This window comes from Trachinotus anak, unplaced genomic scaffold (genome assembly GCF_046630095.1).
Source record: "Trachinotus anak isolate AG129_WGS33_773 ecotype Australia unplaced genomic scaffold, CSIRO_AGI_Tana_v1 ptg000017l, whole genome shotgun sequence".
Lineage (NCBI taxonomy): Eukaryota > Metazoa > Chordata > Actinopteri > Carangiformes > Carangidae > Trachinotus > Trachinotus anak.
This window is the reverse complement of record NW_027273868.1, coordinates 1111370-1131088: the sequence shown is the minus strand read 5'-3', so window position 1 is coordinate 1131088 and position 19719 is coordinate 1111370. Positions and strand designations below refer to the sequence as shown.

The 19719-nt window shown below is 40.1% G+C and overlaps 1 protein-coding gene across 4 annotated transcripts; it reads left to right on the top strand.

Moving 5' to 3' along the window:
* On the top strand, positions 1-18733 carry glyr1 (glyoxylate reductase 1 homolog (Arabidopsis)). 4 transcript variants are annotated; one of them, XM_071501477.1, is made up of 16 exons: positions 3-167; positions 1550-1586; positions 1663-1742; positions 1837-1975; positions 3300-3410; positions 5230-5313; positions 6969-7022; positions 7754-7804; positions 8693-8766; positions 9444-9543; positions 10676-10786; positions 10887-10988; positions 11114-11276; positions 12493-12672; positions 13536-13660; positions 15107-18733. In XM_071501477.1, the coding sequence occupies exons 1-16, from the start codon at positions 130-132 to the stop codon at positions 15179-15181; spliced, it is 1524 nt and encodes a 507-aa protein (XP_071357578.1). In that variant the 5' UTR covers positions 3-129; the 3' UTR covers positions 15182-18733. The 4 variants fall into 4 exon arrangements, with proteins under 4 accessions (XP_071357580.1, XP_071357579.1, XP_071357581.1 ...); XM_071501479.1 differs by lacking the exon at positions 5230-5313 and having other exon boundaries at positions 1-167; XM_071501478.1 differs by lacking the exon at positions 6969-7022 and having other exon boundaries at positions 1-167.
* Positions 18734-19719: the final 986 nt, after the last annotated feature.

The following is a 19719-nucleotide window of genomic DNA, read 5'->3' as shown; positions in this document are numbered from 1 at the left end:
AGCAGAGCAATACGTAAGAGAGTAGGGTAGCGGATGTTACATAGAGAGGAAGGGTTCGTCCTCATGTGATTAGTAGGTGTGTGTTGTCTTTCCCCCTCATTCAGTGCGACGTTTTATTAAAGTTGTAAGATGGCGACGGTGCATCTAAGGATCGGGGACCTAGTGTGGTGAGATAACCTTTAAACACTGTTAAACGCCTTCGTTCCTGCTAAATACATCTTGCATTGCCTGAAGTAGTGTTGTATCACTTAGTGTAACGCTAATGTTTCTTGTTAGTGTTAACCAGATGTAATTAAATTAAGTGTTCGCGTACTAGGTTAGTTGATGGTCAACCCAAACAAATTGCTAACCAAGCTGACTCAGCCAACAGCTGTCGTTAGCTGCTAGCTAGCAGAGGAGCTACGGAGGAGCTAAAAGAGAGAGTTTTTTTCCGGACACAAACCTGTCTGTTATAAGCTATAAGTTTCAGTTCTCGCGACGACGTGTATATCTTTAAAGCTTCGTCAAATGCTTTAAATTTCCTAACTATGTAGACATGTTGTGGTCTGTGACGCGCTTTGCTAGCACCGTAGCTTAAGAGGAGTTCTACTGAGGGTGGCTTTGCGTCTGCTCGGCTTCCGTGTTAACCGTAGCCGCTCTTTCTCTCGTTTGTTTCTGCTGATTTGCAAGTTTTCTCTAGAGGCTGAATCTGGGTTAACCCATGTGGCTTATTTGTGCAGAGAATAACGTCAAACCGTTAAGATCATGTTGCTGTATAACACTAGTTTCCATGATGTTGTTACATCAACATTGTAAGATATACTACAGAGAAAGTGGGGCAGGTTGGCTTGTTTATTAGCAGTTCACAAAGTAACTATGTCCGGATTAATCGACGTTACACCAGCAATTAAAGCAGAATCTATTTGTTTTCTCTTGTCAGGTCTTCTAGTTCCCCGAGCTGACATTGCTAAATAGTATTCAGTAGTTGTAGTAGCTGGTAGTGCTCAATTTAAAACCTCTGACAGATACTGTGAAATCATGTAATGTGGCAAGAGGAAATTCTTGTACAACTCATGAAGACATAACGGCAAACTAAGAGACATAAAAAAAAAAAAGTAGAATCCTATCCACTGACTAAAAAACACCATGGGATTATAATTATTCATAAACACAATATCAAAAGTAAAGCCTCATCTCTGTATTCCAGTAGTGTATTACAGCTGACCTGTTTTGTAATTCTGTTATTTTTTTTAAATACGCTAATTGCAGTCACAATAAAGAGAAAGTAAAGATGGGTATTCTTGGAAATTAAAGTGCAGATAACTGAGATTTGGCACAGTTTCAATTTAGAAAAAGAAGCTGAAGTTCCCAGAAGTCTGAACACAAGCAGCTGTACTGGAACCTTTAATAACCCTTTGATTACATCAGAAACTCTCCTACTTAAGAACAAGGCTCTGACCAGACATTTGATGTCAGATTTCTGGACTTTTCAATAGTGGATGCATTTCGTATGCATGGTCCAATACCAGCAAGAGATAAACCAGGGCTAAAAGTATCACTCTTCTTTCAGGGGGAAGCTTGGTCGTTACCCGCCATGGCCTGGAAAGGTAAGGGGTGAAGACATACCATTTACATGACAATTCTTTTGCTAATATTGCACTAAAACATTTATTTACATTTCAGATAGTAAGCCCCCCAAAGGACCTGAAAAAGCCCAGGGGAAAAAAATGCCACTTTGTGAAATTCTTTGGAACTGAAGACCAGTAAGTTTGCAGTGTAAGATTTCTGTCCTGTTTTGACCTCACAATACCTTCTCTAGCAACTGTGTCAGAGCTGTGTTTCTGTGTGCCTGTCCAGTGCCTGGATCAAAGTAGAACAGCTGAAGCCCTACCATGCTCACAAAGAGGAGATGATAAAGATAAACAAAGGAAAGCGCTTCCAGCAGGCGGTTGATGCAGTGGAAGACTTCCTAAAGAAAGCAAAGGGAAAAGAACAGGTGAGGAGGTCGCCATCTTCTAACGCTTAATTAGACACTTTCTAATGGATCTTGCTTTTATAGAATGTTTTTATTTCTTCTCTCCCATCCAGGAAAAATCACTCTCCTTTGGTACTTCTATAAGATGTTGATTTTTATTCACATGTACCAAAGGCATGGATTTCAGGCAGGGGGATGTTGAAACACAGAGGCTATGTCCACACTAATATGTTTTCATTTTAAAACAGAAACTGTCTCCTTCCAGATGACCACTTTAGCTCTGTATTAGAACTGAACCTTAAAAGGCATATCACATCACCATTCATTCACACTGAGCATGTGTGTGCAGATGTAAACCAGAGCAGATTGTCTACTCTGCAGTTGATTAGTTACGGAAAACACTCTGAACGAGGAACAGCAAAGACAGTTGTAGAGTTAAAATACAGAATTTAACTCCACAATAGCTGCTAGCAAAGACAACAACGTCAGTAATACTTGTAATATCCAGGTTGCATTCAACACTGTAAGTCTTGACTGAGAAGATCCAATCAGGGAGCGAATGTGGGTGTCTTTGTTATTGTTTCCAAGGTTACAGGTTAATGTACAATGGGTTTACCGTAAAGTATATGTTTAGCATTTCATTCACAAACACCAGGCATCACAGTTTGATGAGATGTAACTTGTCTGTGAATTTCACAGTATAATGAGTTTAATGATGGGACGTGATGAATGTGTCACTGACCTAATTTAAGAAATGTCTATGTTTTTGGTAAATTCATTCCTTCAGACAGGCAGACTGTTTGTTGTATATCCCTTTAATCCACCTGAAAGTACTAGAGCTTCTCTCTAAATACTGATGACTCAAATTATCGGTTGTGGAGCAAACAAAGTGAACCGTGTCGGTCATTGCATCAGAATCTGTTTTCACAGATGATGATAATGTCAATGGTAGTAAAGACACTAAAACACAAGACTTGATGTGTTTGCTGCTGCAGCAGCAGTTGAATCAATTATGAAAATAGATGCCAATTAATGTTTGACTGACTAATCAATTAATTGAATAATCATTGCGTTCTAGTTTCCACCAATGCAGCTGATTAAATCTAATTTTAAAAAATAACGAAGTGAGACTCTTCTTAATGACTCCTGCTCTTCCAGACCTCTACCGTGGAATATTCCTGGGTATCACATTCAGTCTCAGCATATGTTTATTCAGGTGTGCAGATCTTCTGCCCACCAGAATCAGGCTCAGACTGATTTTAAAGCCATGCTAAAAAGTTATCAGACTGCTCTCTTGTTTGTTAAGATAGGAGCACAAATTAATGATAGTCTGTGTTTTTGGCAGAACTCAGATGGCAAAGGAGACCCAAAAGGAAAGAAGACACCTAACAAGCCACTGAAAATACTGGAGGAGGATGATGAAGATCTTAGTGCCCTGAAGGACCCCTCTGAGAAGGTCAGTTGGACACTGACAAGTTAAAAACTTTGTCTCTCAACATTAGTTAAATTGATTTTTACTGTTGTAAGATGTTCAGCATTTAGAAAAGATAACAAATAGATAAGGGAATATATGGATAGATGGAAGGAAAGAAAGAAAGAAAAAACTTTATTAATCTCATGGGAAATTCAGATTTTCCAGTATTAATGTACTCAGTTAAGATTTTAGTCTGTGTCATGATCCACTAATGTACAACATTCCTCTCAAGAATCTCAAAAAATAATAATGAGGCATACAAGAAACAATTATCCATGACATAACCATAGACAGTTTGGGGTCAGGAATAACAATGTTGCCATCAGCCCCATTTTACTACTGCATCTCCACTGGACAGGACAATCAGTACCTCAAGGCCCTCATTAGTCTTTGCAGAGAGGAGTACATTTAGAGGGAGCTGGAGTCAGCAGTTAAAAGCCAAAAGGTGAAACAGATGATTTCTCAGCATCTGGCAGAACAGGGGATACAACACACAACGATACAGTACAGGGAAAGTGAGAAAGATTAAACAAGATTACAAAGTGATTTGAGGTTCTGGGCTACTGACTGGCTTGTGCCAGCCCTAGTAGTGTCCTTGATTCCCCATCAGCATATAATTTTGTATCTCTTGTTCACATAAACCTGAAAGAAAACCACATCCTGTCCCAGGATCACTCCTGTGGTGCTAGTCCCAGTTTGTAAGCATGGTATCTGAAGATCTTGAAGTCTCAAATTAAATTAACTCAGTTTCTACAAAAAGGCCTTAGTAGGTGGTGTGGCATAGAGCCCCTGCAGGGGAAGAATGTTTAAAGGACCCTAAGTATGATTCATGTGGTGACATTAACAAATGAAAGTACTCGTATGCTAGGATGTGGGGGCATTAAAACGTTTGAGAACCAGTGGGTTCATCTATCCATCAATTTTTTTTTTTGCTTTTTACTCCAGGTCATGGTAATTTAATCAGTACATTAAGAACTATTGGTTTAATTGCTGAGATGTACTGTAAAAATTGGGTATGATGATTAAAAATTGTAGACCATATCATCCCCACTGGTTTTCCTTCATACTTTGGTCAGTATGATCATGCAATGGGTATTAAACTGCACTTAATGTAGTAGTTAAGCCTTAATTCAACTTAGTAACTCCTGAATAAACCAAGTTCAAATACAGCAGAAACATAAAGGAACCTTGTACCAAGGCTTTGCACAGTAAAAGTTCACAGTATTGAAATCCCCAGGTAATACACTGTAATGTTCCTGCTGTGAAAAAGGTCATGGTCAAGGTAAATGACATCAGGTTTCATCACTACCTTTTTTGTTTTCCGGTTAGTTTCTGCAGTTCATCAAAGTGATGCATACTCACAGTGTCTGGTTGGCGTAACCCAGCTGTCATTTAGTTCTTTAGGCATGTCCATTTCATAAACTGAGTTTTTACCTCAGTTTTATGACACTGTCAAGTAGGACATGTCAACCTGGGTGATACCTGTAGTGTAACAGCAGCCACCTGACATCAGTGCCTATACATAAAGAGTTGGTTCACCCAAATTACAACAACATAATTTCTCTCCTACTTCTAGTGGTCTCTATCCATGCAGATCAGTCTGGTGTTGTTTGTCCAGGTTTTGAGATGCCTGTCTGTCTAAGATTTCTGCCTACACTCTAACAGTGGAGGTGAATGGAATTCACTCAACATCATGTCCTCCATGTATAACAGAGAAGCATCCCCTACTACAGCAGACATGAACCTCTGCAAATTCACCCTTTGATTTAGAAGGTGAATATGTGTCTCTCTCCTCCTTAAGGACTTAACTGACTCTGACCCCGAGCCATCCACTGTTGAGAGGCTGGGGGCTGGACCTGTCTCAGGATTCAAATGGGAAAGCAGTGTAGGTGAACCCCCCTTCCCACCAAGCCTGCCTTGCCTTGCCTTGCTGTTCTTCTACCTGATCTTAACCTTTGGCTTTAATCACCAACAACTGCAGACCTTTCCCTTCTGACCTGTTTGGTGCTCACTCTTGACTACTGAAACTGCGTGTTTGTTGTGTGCTCTTGAGATGGTCACCAACTCTGTATGTGGAGGCCCAAAAGGAGGCTGAGGTTTGGTTGAGTTCACCCAGAAAAGTGCATTTTCCTGGTTGGCTTGCTGATTTCCATTAGCAGCCAGTTCCTCAGGACCAGGGTTGATGACCACTCCTCAATAAAATGCTCTTAAACCAGTATGACCACCAGGCTTGTGTTTGTGTGTGCAGAAACATTGCACCCCCAAATAAAAGATGAGTCATTAACTGGTCTTCTTTATGTCAGTGGAAACATTTTCACAACCACCAAACATGGTGAGTTTTGCAACAACTGTGGAATTCAAAAAACTGCATCAAATAATGTATAATGAGCCCAAAATACCTGATTTTCCATCATTATACAGTAAGTAGTTATTCTTTCAGAGTTGAAACAGTGCAGTCCTTTATAACTTTTTTTGAATGTAGTGAGTTAATACAACTCAACCAGTAGAGAGCTTGCACTGCCAGCTGCTGCTGCTCTGCTGTCAGCCTTCTTCATCGGCTGTTCAGATGTAAACAGAATTGGTGCATTTCCTTGTTTCAGTTATTGAATGCAAAACACTACCATTTCCTTCGTCTACAATACTGCAACATATTGTGGTCATATTTTGCTGCTGAAGAAATCAAAATTCAGTTTGTTCAATTGTTGCAAACTCATGTAAGTGTGCATTTGGGAGTGGTACAAACTTGTACAGTTTCCACTCACATATAGAGAAGCAGACAGTGACCGGCTTTGTGAGTTGCACTGATCATTTTAATAGAAGTGCACGGTACCTAAAGTATTGGATCAATACTGTCTGGTTTCAGAGGACTCACCCTCAGCCACTCTCACACACCTCTCACCAAAAAGGTGACTTCTTTTCTCTGTGTCACCTGATAACCACACACTAAAATGTTTCATATGATTATCATATACTTTATTATGTTCAAGTCATTTTCAGGTTTTGGCTGGAAGAGTACACAGTGATCAAGGCATTACTGGTATAAATGAATGTAAAAAGAGAATAGTGGACATTGCCTGGATTTGTCATTTCAAAATCAGTCATTCCATTCACTATATAAAGCACCCATCAGTTGTGTCAGTTGTAAAACGTTGCTATTCGACAGAACCAGAGGTACATCAATAGCGAACTGTTCTTGCTTTGTGTTGGTGTGAGTATTTTAACGCTCAACCAATGTGGCTAATGGACTGGGGTTTTTTTCCACTGAAATTAATTGTGCAGCAGTTGAATACACTCAGGGTTCTCATTGGTTTGATTAGCCTTTTTTCATCAACAGTTAAAAGCACAATCCTATTTGTAGGCAATGGATGGGACCCCTCCCAAATTTGTGACCAGAAAAAGAAAAAGACCATGATTGGAGCCCTGATGTGTCAGCACTGTGCAGTGTAGACTCGAGGGTTTCTGCACATTATGTTGTGTCAGGCCGAGACATATCCACATGCACAGAGAGCACTGTCCCATTGAACTCTTCCTGTGTTGCAGCCTGTGAAGGACGACCCACATTTCCATCACTTCCTACTCAGCCAGTCTGAGAAGGTATGAGGAAGCATGTTGCTCAACACTGTCACCTCTGCACCTTTAAAATGTTTTCTTTTCTTTTCAGGTTCAGTTAGAGGAATGGATTGTATGTTGTCTTTCACCTCTTCACTTCAGATCTCATTTGATAGCCAGTCTGAGACTCTGTAGACGTGTTTGTCTCTGAATGCTTCAGCTTAGTTCTGGTTTGATCAATAGAATAAAATGTTAATGTAGCACCTTGCATTATCTTCGTTGCTCCTGTCTCAACACACACAAGCTGAGTTTCCTGAAGGCAGTAGTGTTTCTCATGGCACGAATACCCTCCCTCCCTCCTCTACCCCATCCCCACCGAAACCCACCCCCTAATGTGGGCCTCTAACAGTTAAACTGAAACAGCCTGCAGGTAAAGCCTGCTGGGGTTTTCCTTGATTACATTTTTACAGTCAGCACTAAATGTCCCTGAGCACAGGCCCATGTTTATTATGTAGCACTTGTGAAAAGTAATTTCATATCAAATAGTAATCAAAAAGAACAAAAATAAAACACCACTTATTACTAATACTGACCAGGTGTCATCTAAATGTTACTCAGCTGCATTTAGTGCTGTTTGTTAGTAACTCATTTCATAAAATGTTTACTACATAATTTTGTAATCATGTCGTTAGTTTTACTTAAGTTGGAGACTCTGATGTGAACTTGCAGTTTGACAAGTGTTTGGAGTTAATTGATCATCTCCTCTTTGTTCACAGCCAGCCTCATCAATGGAACCCATTAGCAAGCGCCTGAAGATCATTGAAGAGGTAACTGATACTAACTGGTCAAAATGTTTAAACTTCAATGGATTTACATTAATGCTCCTCTCTAGACATGGTTGAAGCTCTATAAAAATCCTCTGCTAATATTTAGTTCACCATTGTTTTCACACATAAGAAGTGCAAAAAAATAGAAAACTGGTGTGACTACTCTGACTTCCTGAGAAACCTGGACCAGGCCTCGAGCCCTGCCCACCACCTGCTTGCTCCAAGTGAAAGAACAGAGAGTATGAAGATGGTCAGAGGAGGAAACATCAGAGAGACTCAGCCTCATGTTTGAGCCTCAGTCAGACCCAGACTCAGATGAGGAGTCTGTTGAGACCAGAATCAGAGACTAGCAGACGGATCGGAACGGTTAGCATAGTTAGCATCTTTTATTTGTTTATGTTGTTTGTTAGCTTGTAACTGGCAGTGGCTGACACAGTGTTAGTGGTTGTGCTAATGCTAACTCTGGCTCTCTGTACCGACAAGGTTTCAGGTGTATTTAGCCCCATCCCCACAAGTTGACAGGATTGGTTCCTTAAGTTCTATGACGTATGAATCCCTGGCTGTCTGAATCTGTTTTTATGAGACTGTTATTTATTCACTGCAGTTCAAGGGGGAAACACTCAGTCATGGTGTTGACTGATTATTTCACTCATCATATGTCTGGCATTATGTCAAACCTCATATGGGTGTTAACAGTGATTGATTGATTTTCATTGGAGGGCGTCTTTAATATGAATAAATCTTGTTACTTGATTTGCTTTACATCATGTGTTCAATAACAAAATTTCACCAGCATGTTTTCGTTCTATACATAATGTGTAGCAAACCTAGGTATGACTCTGTGTTTCCTTGAGGATGATGCTGACTGTGTTGTTTTTGATTGTGTAGGACACAGGGTCAACATCTATCCAAGCAGCAGACAGCACAGCCATCAATGGCAGCATCACACCCACAGATAAAAGGTATTAGCACATCCTTACTCCAGCAGTTTTGAACACCATTATCACAATAACTGACTAAATTTAGTTGGAAAGGGATCAGAAGGTTAACGCCTATGTATTACTGATGTATCACTTAATTCTGTTGTTATTTTTAAGGGTTCCATGGATTTTTCAAGCGCTTTATTAGGAACGCAACACTTACATTTGGTAGTTCCTACCTTTGCTCTCAGACAGTCTCAGTTCTTCATGTCATGGATCCACCAGATGTTGAAAACTTTCCCCTGAGACTCTGCTCCATGTTGACACGACTGCATCACATAATTTCTGCAGATTTGTCAGCTGCACGTTTGTGCTGCCAATCTCCTGTTCTACCACATCCCAAAGGTCCAGCAGAAAGGAAGGAAATCCAGGAGATCAGCAGTTTCAGAAAACACTCAAATCAGCCGTCTGACACCAACAATCATGTCACAGTCAAAGTCACTGAGATCACATTTTTCCTCATTCTGATCTGATGTTTGAGCATTAACTGAAGCTCCTGGCCTGTATCTGCTGTCTATGGACTGCTGCGAAATGATTGGGTGATTGGATAATTTCTTGAGTGAGCAGGTTTACAGGTGTTCCTAATAAAGTGCTCAGTGAGTGTGCATCAATGCCAATTTTCATTTCATCATTTACTCTTCTTGGACTTTGCCTTCCAGGATAGGCTTCCTGGGTCTGGGGCTGATGGGTAGCGGAATAGTTTCCAACCTGCTGAAAATGGGTCATGTTGTCACAGTGTGGAATCGCACAGCAGAAAAGGTGTGTAATGCAGCACACAGCCACTGTCGCACAAGAAAGTGATGTCACATCCAATTACAGTAAACTATAGGTTCAAAATGCCTTTTAGTTAGTATCGCTGTAATAATTATAGGCTTTTTAAGCAGCTGACTACATAAACACAAGAGCGAGACCAAGAACACCAATTCACACAGAGGGAGGAAAGTCAAGCTGCTGAGAGAGAAGCAGTTAATTGTGAACAATGCACAATCCAAAAAGAAACTTTGGAGGTGGAACACAGAAGATTCATATCCTTGTGGAAACTGATTTCACATTAGAATCAATTTTGTTTAATGCTTTCCTGAAGACAAGGCATTGACCAATTCTACAGTAAATGGTGCTTTCAAACAGCATCACATTTATCATGCAGGAGGTGAACAACACTGATCTGACCCTTAAAGGTTCCCTGTGGAGTTTGTGACCTGTAGTGCTGCTAAGGTTTTGTCCTTGTGAATGCAATATCTCTGTAATGCTTTGAGGAAATTTCTTCAAAATTGCTAAAAACATTCACCTGGACTTAAGGACAAACTGATTAGATTTTGGTGGTCAAAGGTCAAGGTCAGTGTGACTTCACAAAACACTTTTTAGCCATTACTCAAGACTTCACACAGCAATGACACATAATTATGACAAATTTTATATAACTCAGATGTAATTTGAAAAAAGTTTTAGTCACAGAGGCATACAACCACAAGGCAGTAGTTCTAGTTATTTGTTGGACCTCTGTTTGTTCGTCTCATTCATGAGGACACTGATGAAATGTGATGCAATGCACATTGCTGCAAATGTTTTCACATATTTCCAGTGATCTACTGTTGGCAATAATGCACCAAGAAACCTTGCAATGTGGCAGAAAAGGCAGCAAGAATGGATGGATGTAAACACAGCAGGATTAAAATACTTGACAAATAAGCTTTGCAAATGTTTTATTAGGAGGGAATGCACTTGACACTTTTGCTAGACCTCAAGGATACACACGATATAGTGTGTCTTAGTGAGTAACACTGAATGTAAACAATGCAAACTCCATGGGTGCATATGTTGTCAAACTGTAGGGTGATCATGTAGATGTGTGTTTGCATGCTGCTGATGACTCCTGCCTGCTGTGTTCCAGTGTGACCTGTTCATCCAGGAGGGGGCCAGGTTAGGCCGGACTCCTGCAGAAGTGGCTTCCATGTGTGACATCACTTTCTCCTGTGTCTCTGACCCAAAGGCTGCCAGGGATGTGAGTATGTTCTCATCTACAGTAAATGGCTTCCTGTTCACGTTTGAATTACTGGCTTATGGGTAAAACCTTCTCCATTTCTTTGTCTATTGCTCTGTAGTTGGTGTTGGGACCCAGTGGAGTGCTGCAGGGAATCAGGCCAGGCAAATGCTACATAGAGATGTCCACTGTAGACCCAGAGACCATCACAGAACTCTCACAGGTATACAATGTTATACACACACACACACACACACACACACCAAAGAGTCCACAATTCTTGAAAAAATCTAAATTACACAAAGATTGTAAGTATTACTGTTTTAAATTGCATTTTTAAATTGGCAGGTGATCACGTCGCGGGGCGGCCGATTCCTGGAGGCTCCAGTGGCAGGAAGTCAGCAGCTCTCCAATGATGGGATGCTGGTCATCCTGGCAGCTGGAGACAGAACAGTCTATGAGGACTGCAGCAGCTGCTTCCAGGCCATGGGCAAGACTTCCTTCTTCCTGGGTACGTAGGGTGGAATGATGTGGACAGCCCATGATATATTACACTGATGAAATGGGCTTCAGTGTTGAGAGGACTTCATGATTCTGGATAAAATGAATATCACGATTTTCTTGCTTTGAACTCATCAGCACTCATTGAACTCACACAGTCCGATACAAGACTGGCACGTCATCATTGGCTTCACATCATCAGTGCTCCTGTTTGTAGCTTCATAAGCAAAAGTGTTTAAACAGCTTCATGAATCAGACACTGAAGATAAAGACAATCAACTTCAGGTTCTTGTCTTCTCTTCCATACACAACCTTTGTGGATTGGATTTTTATTTGTCCTTACACAACTTTTCTCTCACTGTCATTCGCTGGTATCTTTCACTGAGTTTATTTTCTGCTGCTCTGTACCATGTAACACTGCTTTGTCACTTGTTGAGGGAGAAAGTAGGAGCGCTTGTTTTGATGCAGCTGATGTCCCTAATGAAAGTCATTGTCATTAAAGAATAAGATCACATTGCGGTATGAATCCAGATCGCAATTTTAATATGATTCATTTAGTTTGAGATTGTGTACTGTGGGAGACACCCACAATAGTTTTAACAAAGTTGTAATGAACATGTACAGGTGAGGTTATCAGACCCGTCCTGGTCTGTAGAGTTTTACAGAAGAAAGAGATGGAACCCTTTTTTGGCATAAAGTGACATCACAGTCACTGAGTCCTCATTTTTATGTTGGAGCATTAACTGAAGCCCCTGACCTGTATCTGCAGGAGTTTATGCACTGCTGCCACATAATTGGTTAATTGCATGAAAGAGCAGGTGTACAGGTGTATGTGTATCTCTGACATTTCAGATTACATTTACACTTACATTTACTCATTTGACGCTTTTGTCCATAGCAACTTACAATTGAAGGACATCAGTAAAACTTCGTCCAGATCCAAGTCTCACTTCTGGTTTCCAGTTTCTGTTCATTTGTTCAGAATGCTCAACCAGACTGTACATTTTGTGGACATTAATTGAGCTTTAACTGCACAGTGTATGCTCTGTGGTTGACCACAGTTCCGGGAAATTTCGGCTTGGGCACATTGACAATTTCAATTTGGAGATTGGTGCATATTTCTCTTGTGTGTGTGTGTGTGTGTGTGTGTGTGTGTGTGTGTGTGTGTGTGTGTGTGTGTGTGTGTGTGTGTGTGTGTGTGTGTGTGTGTGTGTGTGTGTGTGTAGGTGAAGCAGGAAATGCAGCAAGGATGATGCTGATCCTCAACATGGTGCAGGGCAGCTTCATGGCCACCATTGCAGAGGGGCTAACTCTGGCCCAGGCCACTGGCCAATCACAGCAGACCTTCCTGGACATCCTCTGCCAGGGCCAGATGGCGAGCACCTTTGTGGACCAGAAATGTCAAAGTAAGTCAACATGTTGGTGGGTTTTTTTTTTTTTGTTTTTTTTTCCATTGTGGTTATTTTTTCATTTTCTCATTTAATCTTAAATGGTAACATTTTGAGCTTCAGGCCGTAGAAAAATTCTTTAAATGAACATTGTCAGACAGATACTATGAAACAAAGTCCGCCCATCCATCCATTTTCAACCCTTTAATCCGGTCGGGTCGCAGTGGCAGGGGCAGTGCACGGCTCTGGAACCAAACTCCTGGAGAGGGGCTGGACTCTATCATTTTTGCACCTAACAGCAGTTAGGAGTATCCAGGCTTCTTGGAATCTGTGGGTTGCATCCTGGAAGGGTACCACCTGGGACTCTACAGGTTTCCTGGGGGATTTCAACACTCATGGGTAATGATGGAAGAAGATGGAGGGGAGTGAGTAGGAGGAATGGCCTGCCTAAAGTCAACCGGTCTACTTCATACCAGAACACCTTAGGCCTGATCTGCAGCCGTATGTTTTGGATGCTTGGGTGAGGAGGGGATCAGAACCCTCAACCGATCACCACCTTGTGCTACATTGGATCAGCTGGAGAGGGAGACCACATGGCAATGTATAGTGAGGATGAGCTGGGAGCTTCTCCCTGTGGCCTCCCATCCAACTGGTAGGAGACCCCGGGGTAGACCCAGAACACACTGGAGAGATTATATATATCATTTGGCCAGAGGACGCCTCAGGACTCCCAGGAGGAGCTGAAAAAATGTCCCTTGGCATAGGCGTGTCTGGACTACCTTGCTTGACCTGCTGCCACCATGACTTAAACCCAAACTGGAAAAATTATACAATAATTTTGGATTTTGCACTTACGATAACCTTCTTCCCATATCTTCCAGATATTTTACAGGGCAACTTTAAGCCAGACTACTATTTGAAACATATTCAGAAGGATCTGAGGCTAGCCATCTCCATGGGCGACATGGCCAATCATCCAACCCCAATGGCCGCAGCTGCCAATGAGGTACCACTGTGTGCTTTTTTTTTCTGTTGTAGACTTTTTATGTCTCCACATCAGCAACAGTCCAGACCAGAGGTTTTCAGGTGGTCTCTCCAACACGTTCTGATGAATGCATTACCTCAGTAACGCCTTGAGGGAATTTCCTTAAATTTGGTCCAAACATTGACTTTGACTCTCAGAGATTTTGGTCAAAGGACAAGGTGATCTCAAAAAACATGTTTTTGGCCATAGCTTGAGAATTGTTATGCTAATTATGATGCAATTTTACTCAAATGTCTAATGGGTTAAAATGGTGAAGTGATGAGATTTTACATCCAAATGGTCAAAGGTCAACACAATGATGTTATGAATATGCACATTAACGTATTATCAAGATACAGTGTTTCTAAAATAGTTTTCAATTACGTTGTCAATTTCGCAAACTGAAATAGACATACACACAGGTTTTGATCATTTCAATAAGTGCACAGCAGTAGTGTTTGATTTTGAACACTACTCTGTTGGAATTCACGCACTATACCAGTGAGTGTACTGTGTACCCATGGTGTTCGGTGACTTTTACAGATAGGCAAGCAAAACCAAACCGTCAACTTGAGAAAATTACTGTTAGGTTAATCAGTGATGAAAATAATCAGTGGTAGCCTTAATGCCATACTGACTATTCTAAACTGTTTTTCATTCACTTATTCATTCATTCATTGTTTCCTGTCACTTCTACGTTGCCATTTTTATGTTGCTGTTCAGCTGCCATGATACGTGTTAAAGGTCGTCCTTCCCTGGTGAGCTTTAATGTGAAACATCAACAGGAAATGACGAGTTCTACTGACTGTAGTGATTGTAAATACTTAATGAATGAATAGCAGTGTTTGATTTTGATTTGATTTTGAACAACACTACCTACTTTTAGAGGAGGGAAAGTGAGAGCAGCAGAGTGGTTGGTTTGACGTGATGTGTTGTGCTGAGGTGCATTCATGGTCATCACGCCAGATTTTTCTGTTACACTAAAGGTTTGTATTTGTTTGTTCTGCCTGTTGTCGTTTTTCCTGTAGCTCCACCATCTGTGACAAAATTAAATTTGTCACAGAAAATATCTTGGTATCTCTGGCTGACTGTACACATACATGTTCATGCTCTCAAGGTTATAAAAACCTCAAGATTTTATTTCTATTTCTCCTTTCTATTTTAATAATCCCATGTATGTTCCACTGGCTCATCTTTGAAAGAAAGTAGTATAAAGCACAGCATTATCTCCCAGTCTTGAGGAAATCAGCTGCATCCAGACTAGACTATGGACACCTGGGTACAGATGTCTAAAACACTGGATCATCAGATCTAACAATATCTCTCTCCTTTCTACCAAGATGTGAATAAATGCTAAAATAATCATAGGAGTGAAGCAAGAATCTGCAATACAACTGAAACTCTTGTTTTTTTTCTGTTCCTGTGCAGGTTTACAAGAGGGCTAAGGCACTGGACCAGTCAGACAATGATATTTCTGCAGTCTACAGAGCCTACATTCACTAGAGAGGGGTGTGACCGATCCTCTGGACCACACAGTCTTTAATCCATTCTTATTTCTCCCTCATCATTTACTGGCTGTTTATTTTAAATTCTAGTTGTTTTATTTCATTTGTCCCCAGCACCAGCTGTTACTTGCCCACGTCACAGGATGTAATTCCTTTTTTCAGAGGCAACCTTGAGTATTGTAATGACTGTACAGGGGAAATAAACGCTAAAGGCCTGGGACATACTGCTTGCGTCATGTGTGCATGGTGGTTGCAGAATATCTGGGTTTTCATTTGTTACTGCATAAGAGCGTCCACACAGCCTGCATGAGACGCACAAGTTTCAGTATCTCACCTATTTCCATGCATGGTGTGCATAGTTCCCTGCAAAAACAGACAGGGAAAAGATCTGTTGATGGTCATATTGACATCATTACCAGCAACGTTACATCAAACAGACATGTTTCATTATAGTGTCAATGTGTAGGCTGAATGGCACAGACATAAAAAAAAATATACAGTGTTATTTTTTTAAACCATTTTAGCATCAGCATGTGGAGACAGTCGAGGCCTCATACTGTACAGTCATAGCAGAAACCCAACGTACATTATAATTATGTTGTGTCAGTAATTTAACAGGTTAAGGGCAGTATTTTACCTGTGTACTCTCTCTGGACACAGTTCAGCAAGATAGCTGTCGTGCACATGTAACGCAGGCCTTGTGTCCTGGGCATAAGAGTTCTCCAAACGAGGTTGTTCGATTGCACCACTGCAGTGTTTGACAACATAAAGAACGGTAGAAGTAAAGCAGGGTGTCTGGTGAGGATGTAGGGTCCAGTGCTACTGTGGAGAGCAGGGTGTGTGACTCCAGATGAATTGCTGTCAGGTTTTGTGGATGCTGAAACCCTTAAGATTTTTTTTTGTTTATGTTCAAATGAAGAGTTTATTTAATTAAGTGTGATATTTGCTTTTCTTTTTAAATGTCCAGAATTCCATGAGAGAAAACACCAAGAACATGCAACTGCATTGCCTTAATATTGTAACCCCTCACGTCCTTTAATGATAGATGTATTTATTTATGTTTCTTTCCAGATCTTCTTGGTGCAGTTTGTTCATGGCTTGTTTCTGTATTTGATGAGATGATGTTTGCTTTTATGTTGGTGTTAATAATCTTTCTTGAACAGGTTAAGTAAGGACAGAGCAACAGATGTGTTGAGGCCTTAAAATGCAGTAATAATTGATGTTTCTCATCAAGACTTGAGATTTCCACATTTAAAAACCCTTCATTCTTTTGTTTGGAAGAGTTCTCATTTCTGCTGTGTTTTTTTTTTTTCTTTTTAATATATTAACCTGCAACTAGATGAATCCACTATTTGAGTTGCATTTTAACTGAAGTTCATAATTAAGTCCAAGCATAATGTTTTTTTTTTGTTGTTTTTTTTTCTGGTAAGTTATAAAAAATTGTGGCTGGGTTTTGAAGCCATGTTTAGATCCTGATGGGACAAAGACACATGATTAAAAACCAAATAATGAAGCTGTTTTTTGTTTGTTAGCGGTGAGAAGGTTTTCTTATTTTTAAAGTTTGACACTGACAAACTGTAGAAACAATACAGCATCCTCAGCCCCACAATTTCAGTTGTTAGTCATTATTGGCCACACACACACTAAACTGTGTTGCATTTCCATATTTACTGATTAAGGGCCTCAAACCAGACATGAACATGGACGTATTTTATTCTTTATTTCTAACGCCACGCAAGATTTCAGGAAGGATCTATAAAGGGAGGGGCAGGAGGTAACCACAAAGTAGAGGTCCTCACAAGTCCACGGAGTTCTTGGTATATAAGACCTGATCCAGGTCTGAAACCTGGCTGATAAATTAGCCAGCCAGTATTATCAGCTGATATAAGCTCATGATGGATGGGTCATACATGTTGGCATCAGTACAGAGATACCGGAGATATGTTAAAGGTCATTTCCACTGAAATGTCCTGATCACTGCGTATCTTAGTCAGTGCTTCAATAAACAGATTCAAGGGATTGTTTAATAACAATTTGTTGTGTGTTGTTCGAAAGTGAAAAGTATTTATTTAATATATTTTTATCACATTTTCAAAGTCAAATGTTGATGGTGTTCTGAGTTTTTGAGGCAGATTCCGTTGTGCTCCACCTGAGTCCAGATGATTTTGAGTCGAATCTGGTCAGATGGGATTGTGTTCTGTTACTGAAGATCTCTGGTCTGCGGATCCAAGCAGACTCTACTGACAGAATCATGATTGCAGGAAAACTGTGATATATTCATGTTTTTTAATGCTCATTTACTCGTTTACAACATTCTGGATCAGGTGATTATTCTGCAGTCTCTTCTAATGGGGTCATTTTTCGGAGTTAATTTACATCAGGCTTTCTCTGAGGCTCATGTTGGACCTGTGAAGACCTCTACTAGGTACCCTAAAACTTACCCTTCAGAAGTATGCATATGCAAAAAAAAGATGGCACAGTTGTGCTCAACCTGAGGTGTTCAGTCCCTGAGAACATGAAACCCAGATCCTCAGAATGTGCCTGTCAAACACCAGACAGAAGCACAATTCAGACAGAGCTTTAATGTGTAGGTGACTGTTAGAGCATTCTTCATTCCACCACTAGAATGTGAAATTGTAGCTCAATGTGTCTTTATTAACATACTGCAGACCGAGTGTTGGTTTTTATGCCTTTATTCCTTTTCTTTCAGATTTGGTCAAGTTCACATCAGCTCTGTTCTGTTCATGTGGTGTCAGGGAGAAAGTGCAGAAGTGGCTTGCGATGACAAATATATTTTAATATATTTTCTTGTGATTCTTACAAAATAAATCGAGAAAAATGTGTCTCAAGGAGGAGTATGTCCATACTCGATCCCACTGTCAACATTTGGGTTGTGACTTTGTGTGATTTAGACACAAGCAGTGTGTAGCCCTGATGTTATTCCACTGTAACTCATCCTCATAACTCAAGAAGAAACAGGAAGCAGAACTTGGAGGAGCATGTGCACCATCAGACCCACGCCTGTAATTGTGCTGTTGCAGGACCTTGTGGTATTTTGTTCTTTGACATTTTTTATCAGGTGAAACTGTAAATGAGTGAGTTTCTCATAAAACAGACTAATTTAGTTGCATGTTAAGACTCCAGCATCACGTTCTCTGCCAAACAAATGATGTTTAAATTTTTTAATTTGGTCCCACACCAAGTTTAAAGAACTGTTTTTAGAAGACAGATGTAAATAACATATTAGATTGAGTAGAGTTTCTTTTATATCTACAATAACCGGGATTAATGAAAATATCTTTTGGTTTTGACTCTACAGAGCAACTGTTTAACATCTTTGTGTCTTAATACTGTAGACTGGTCAGTTCAAGTGTAAATGGTTTATTGATATGTGGCTTATATAATCTGTCTTATTATCACATTAAAATGACTTGGATCCCGTTACAGAAAGGAGGATGTAACTTTGGTTTTGGGGATATATGATTTTGTGTACATGTGGAAATATCAAGACTTTTGTGCTGTTTAATAAATCCTCTCCTGATTAATGACATTTATGACTGATCAGGTTTTATGTTGTTCTGGAAATGTTATATGGATGGTGAATTTGATTAGATCTCTAATATCTGCTGCTCACTTAATTGCAAAAACAATGTGTTTGTTGATCTCTCGAGTCCATTGGTTCTTCCTGAAAAAAACATTTAAAAAAACACCACAGAAATATATAGTTAAATCAAAATAGGCTCAGTTATTTCCTGAAATAGTTGGGCACTGTCATTTAAAAAAAAAACTTCACTCAAACAGGAGGAAGCAGTGCATTCACTGGGAACTATTTTTAGTAGTGGATTAATCCACATATTTCCAGCAGCAGGACAGTGTCTGTGGGATTGACTCAAACTACAGTGTGGTGATCAAGAAGATGTTACCCACTGCAACAGAGTCTCACTGATATATTTGAATCGTTTTTGGAAACAATGGAGATCTATGGCCCAGAGGAATAAGATATATCCTCTATTATTAGTCACACAATACCTGTAAGTATTTTGGTCTTTTCATGGGATTTGTTCATAACAGGAAAACAATTACAGGATAACAATTTCAGCTTCATCCTTTGAGAGGCAAGAAGTGTGAGCTGACTGCTGTCAGGCCCTGTGATGTACTTGGTCAAGAAATGTAGATTTTGAAGGATAAAAACCCAGCAGTGGAAAACCCTAAATTTTCCATCATATTTAAGTTGAGGTCTTTTCATCTAAAGGTATGTGGAGTTAAGATAGAGTGTAAATACATGGAACCATTTTCACTCCTGTTTTCAATCAATTTCCCCATATTAAGGGTCAGCCAAAAAAGTGCAGGAATTATTATGTCTTTAGTTTAAAATCAGTTATCTTTGCTTTTTTCTGATAATGAAGAAACTTAAAAGTTTGAAGTAATGTCAGACTGTTAAAAAAGGAACCGCACTAAGCTGGTTTAAGTCATATTTGTCAGATAGATTCCAGTTTGTTCATGTTAATAATGACTCTTCTATGCACAACAAAGTCA

What these genes read in the sequence shown, in the direction of transcription:
- glyr1 (XM_071501477.1), top strand. Translation starts at nt 130, where the DNA reads ATGGCGACGGTGCATCTAAGGATCGGGGACCTAGTGTG. An exon ending in AGGATCGGGGACCTAGTGTG is followed by an intron (nt 168 to 1,549) that starts GTGAGATAACCT and finishes CTCTTCTTTCAG; the next exon opens with GGGGAAGCTTGGTCGTTACC. An exon ending in TGGCCGCAGCTGCCAATGAG is followed by an intron (nt 13,661 to 15,106) that starts GTACCACTGTGT and finishes GTTCCTGTGCAG; the next exon opens with GTTTACAAGAGGGCTAAGGC.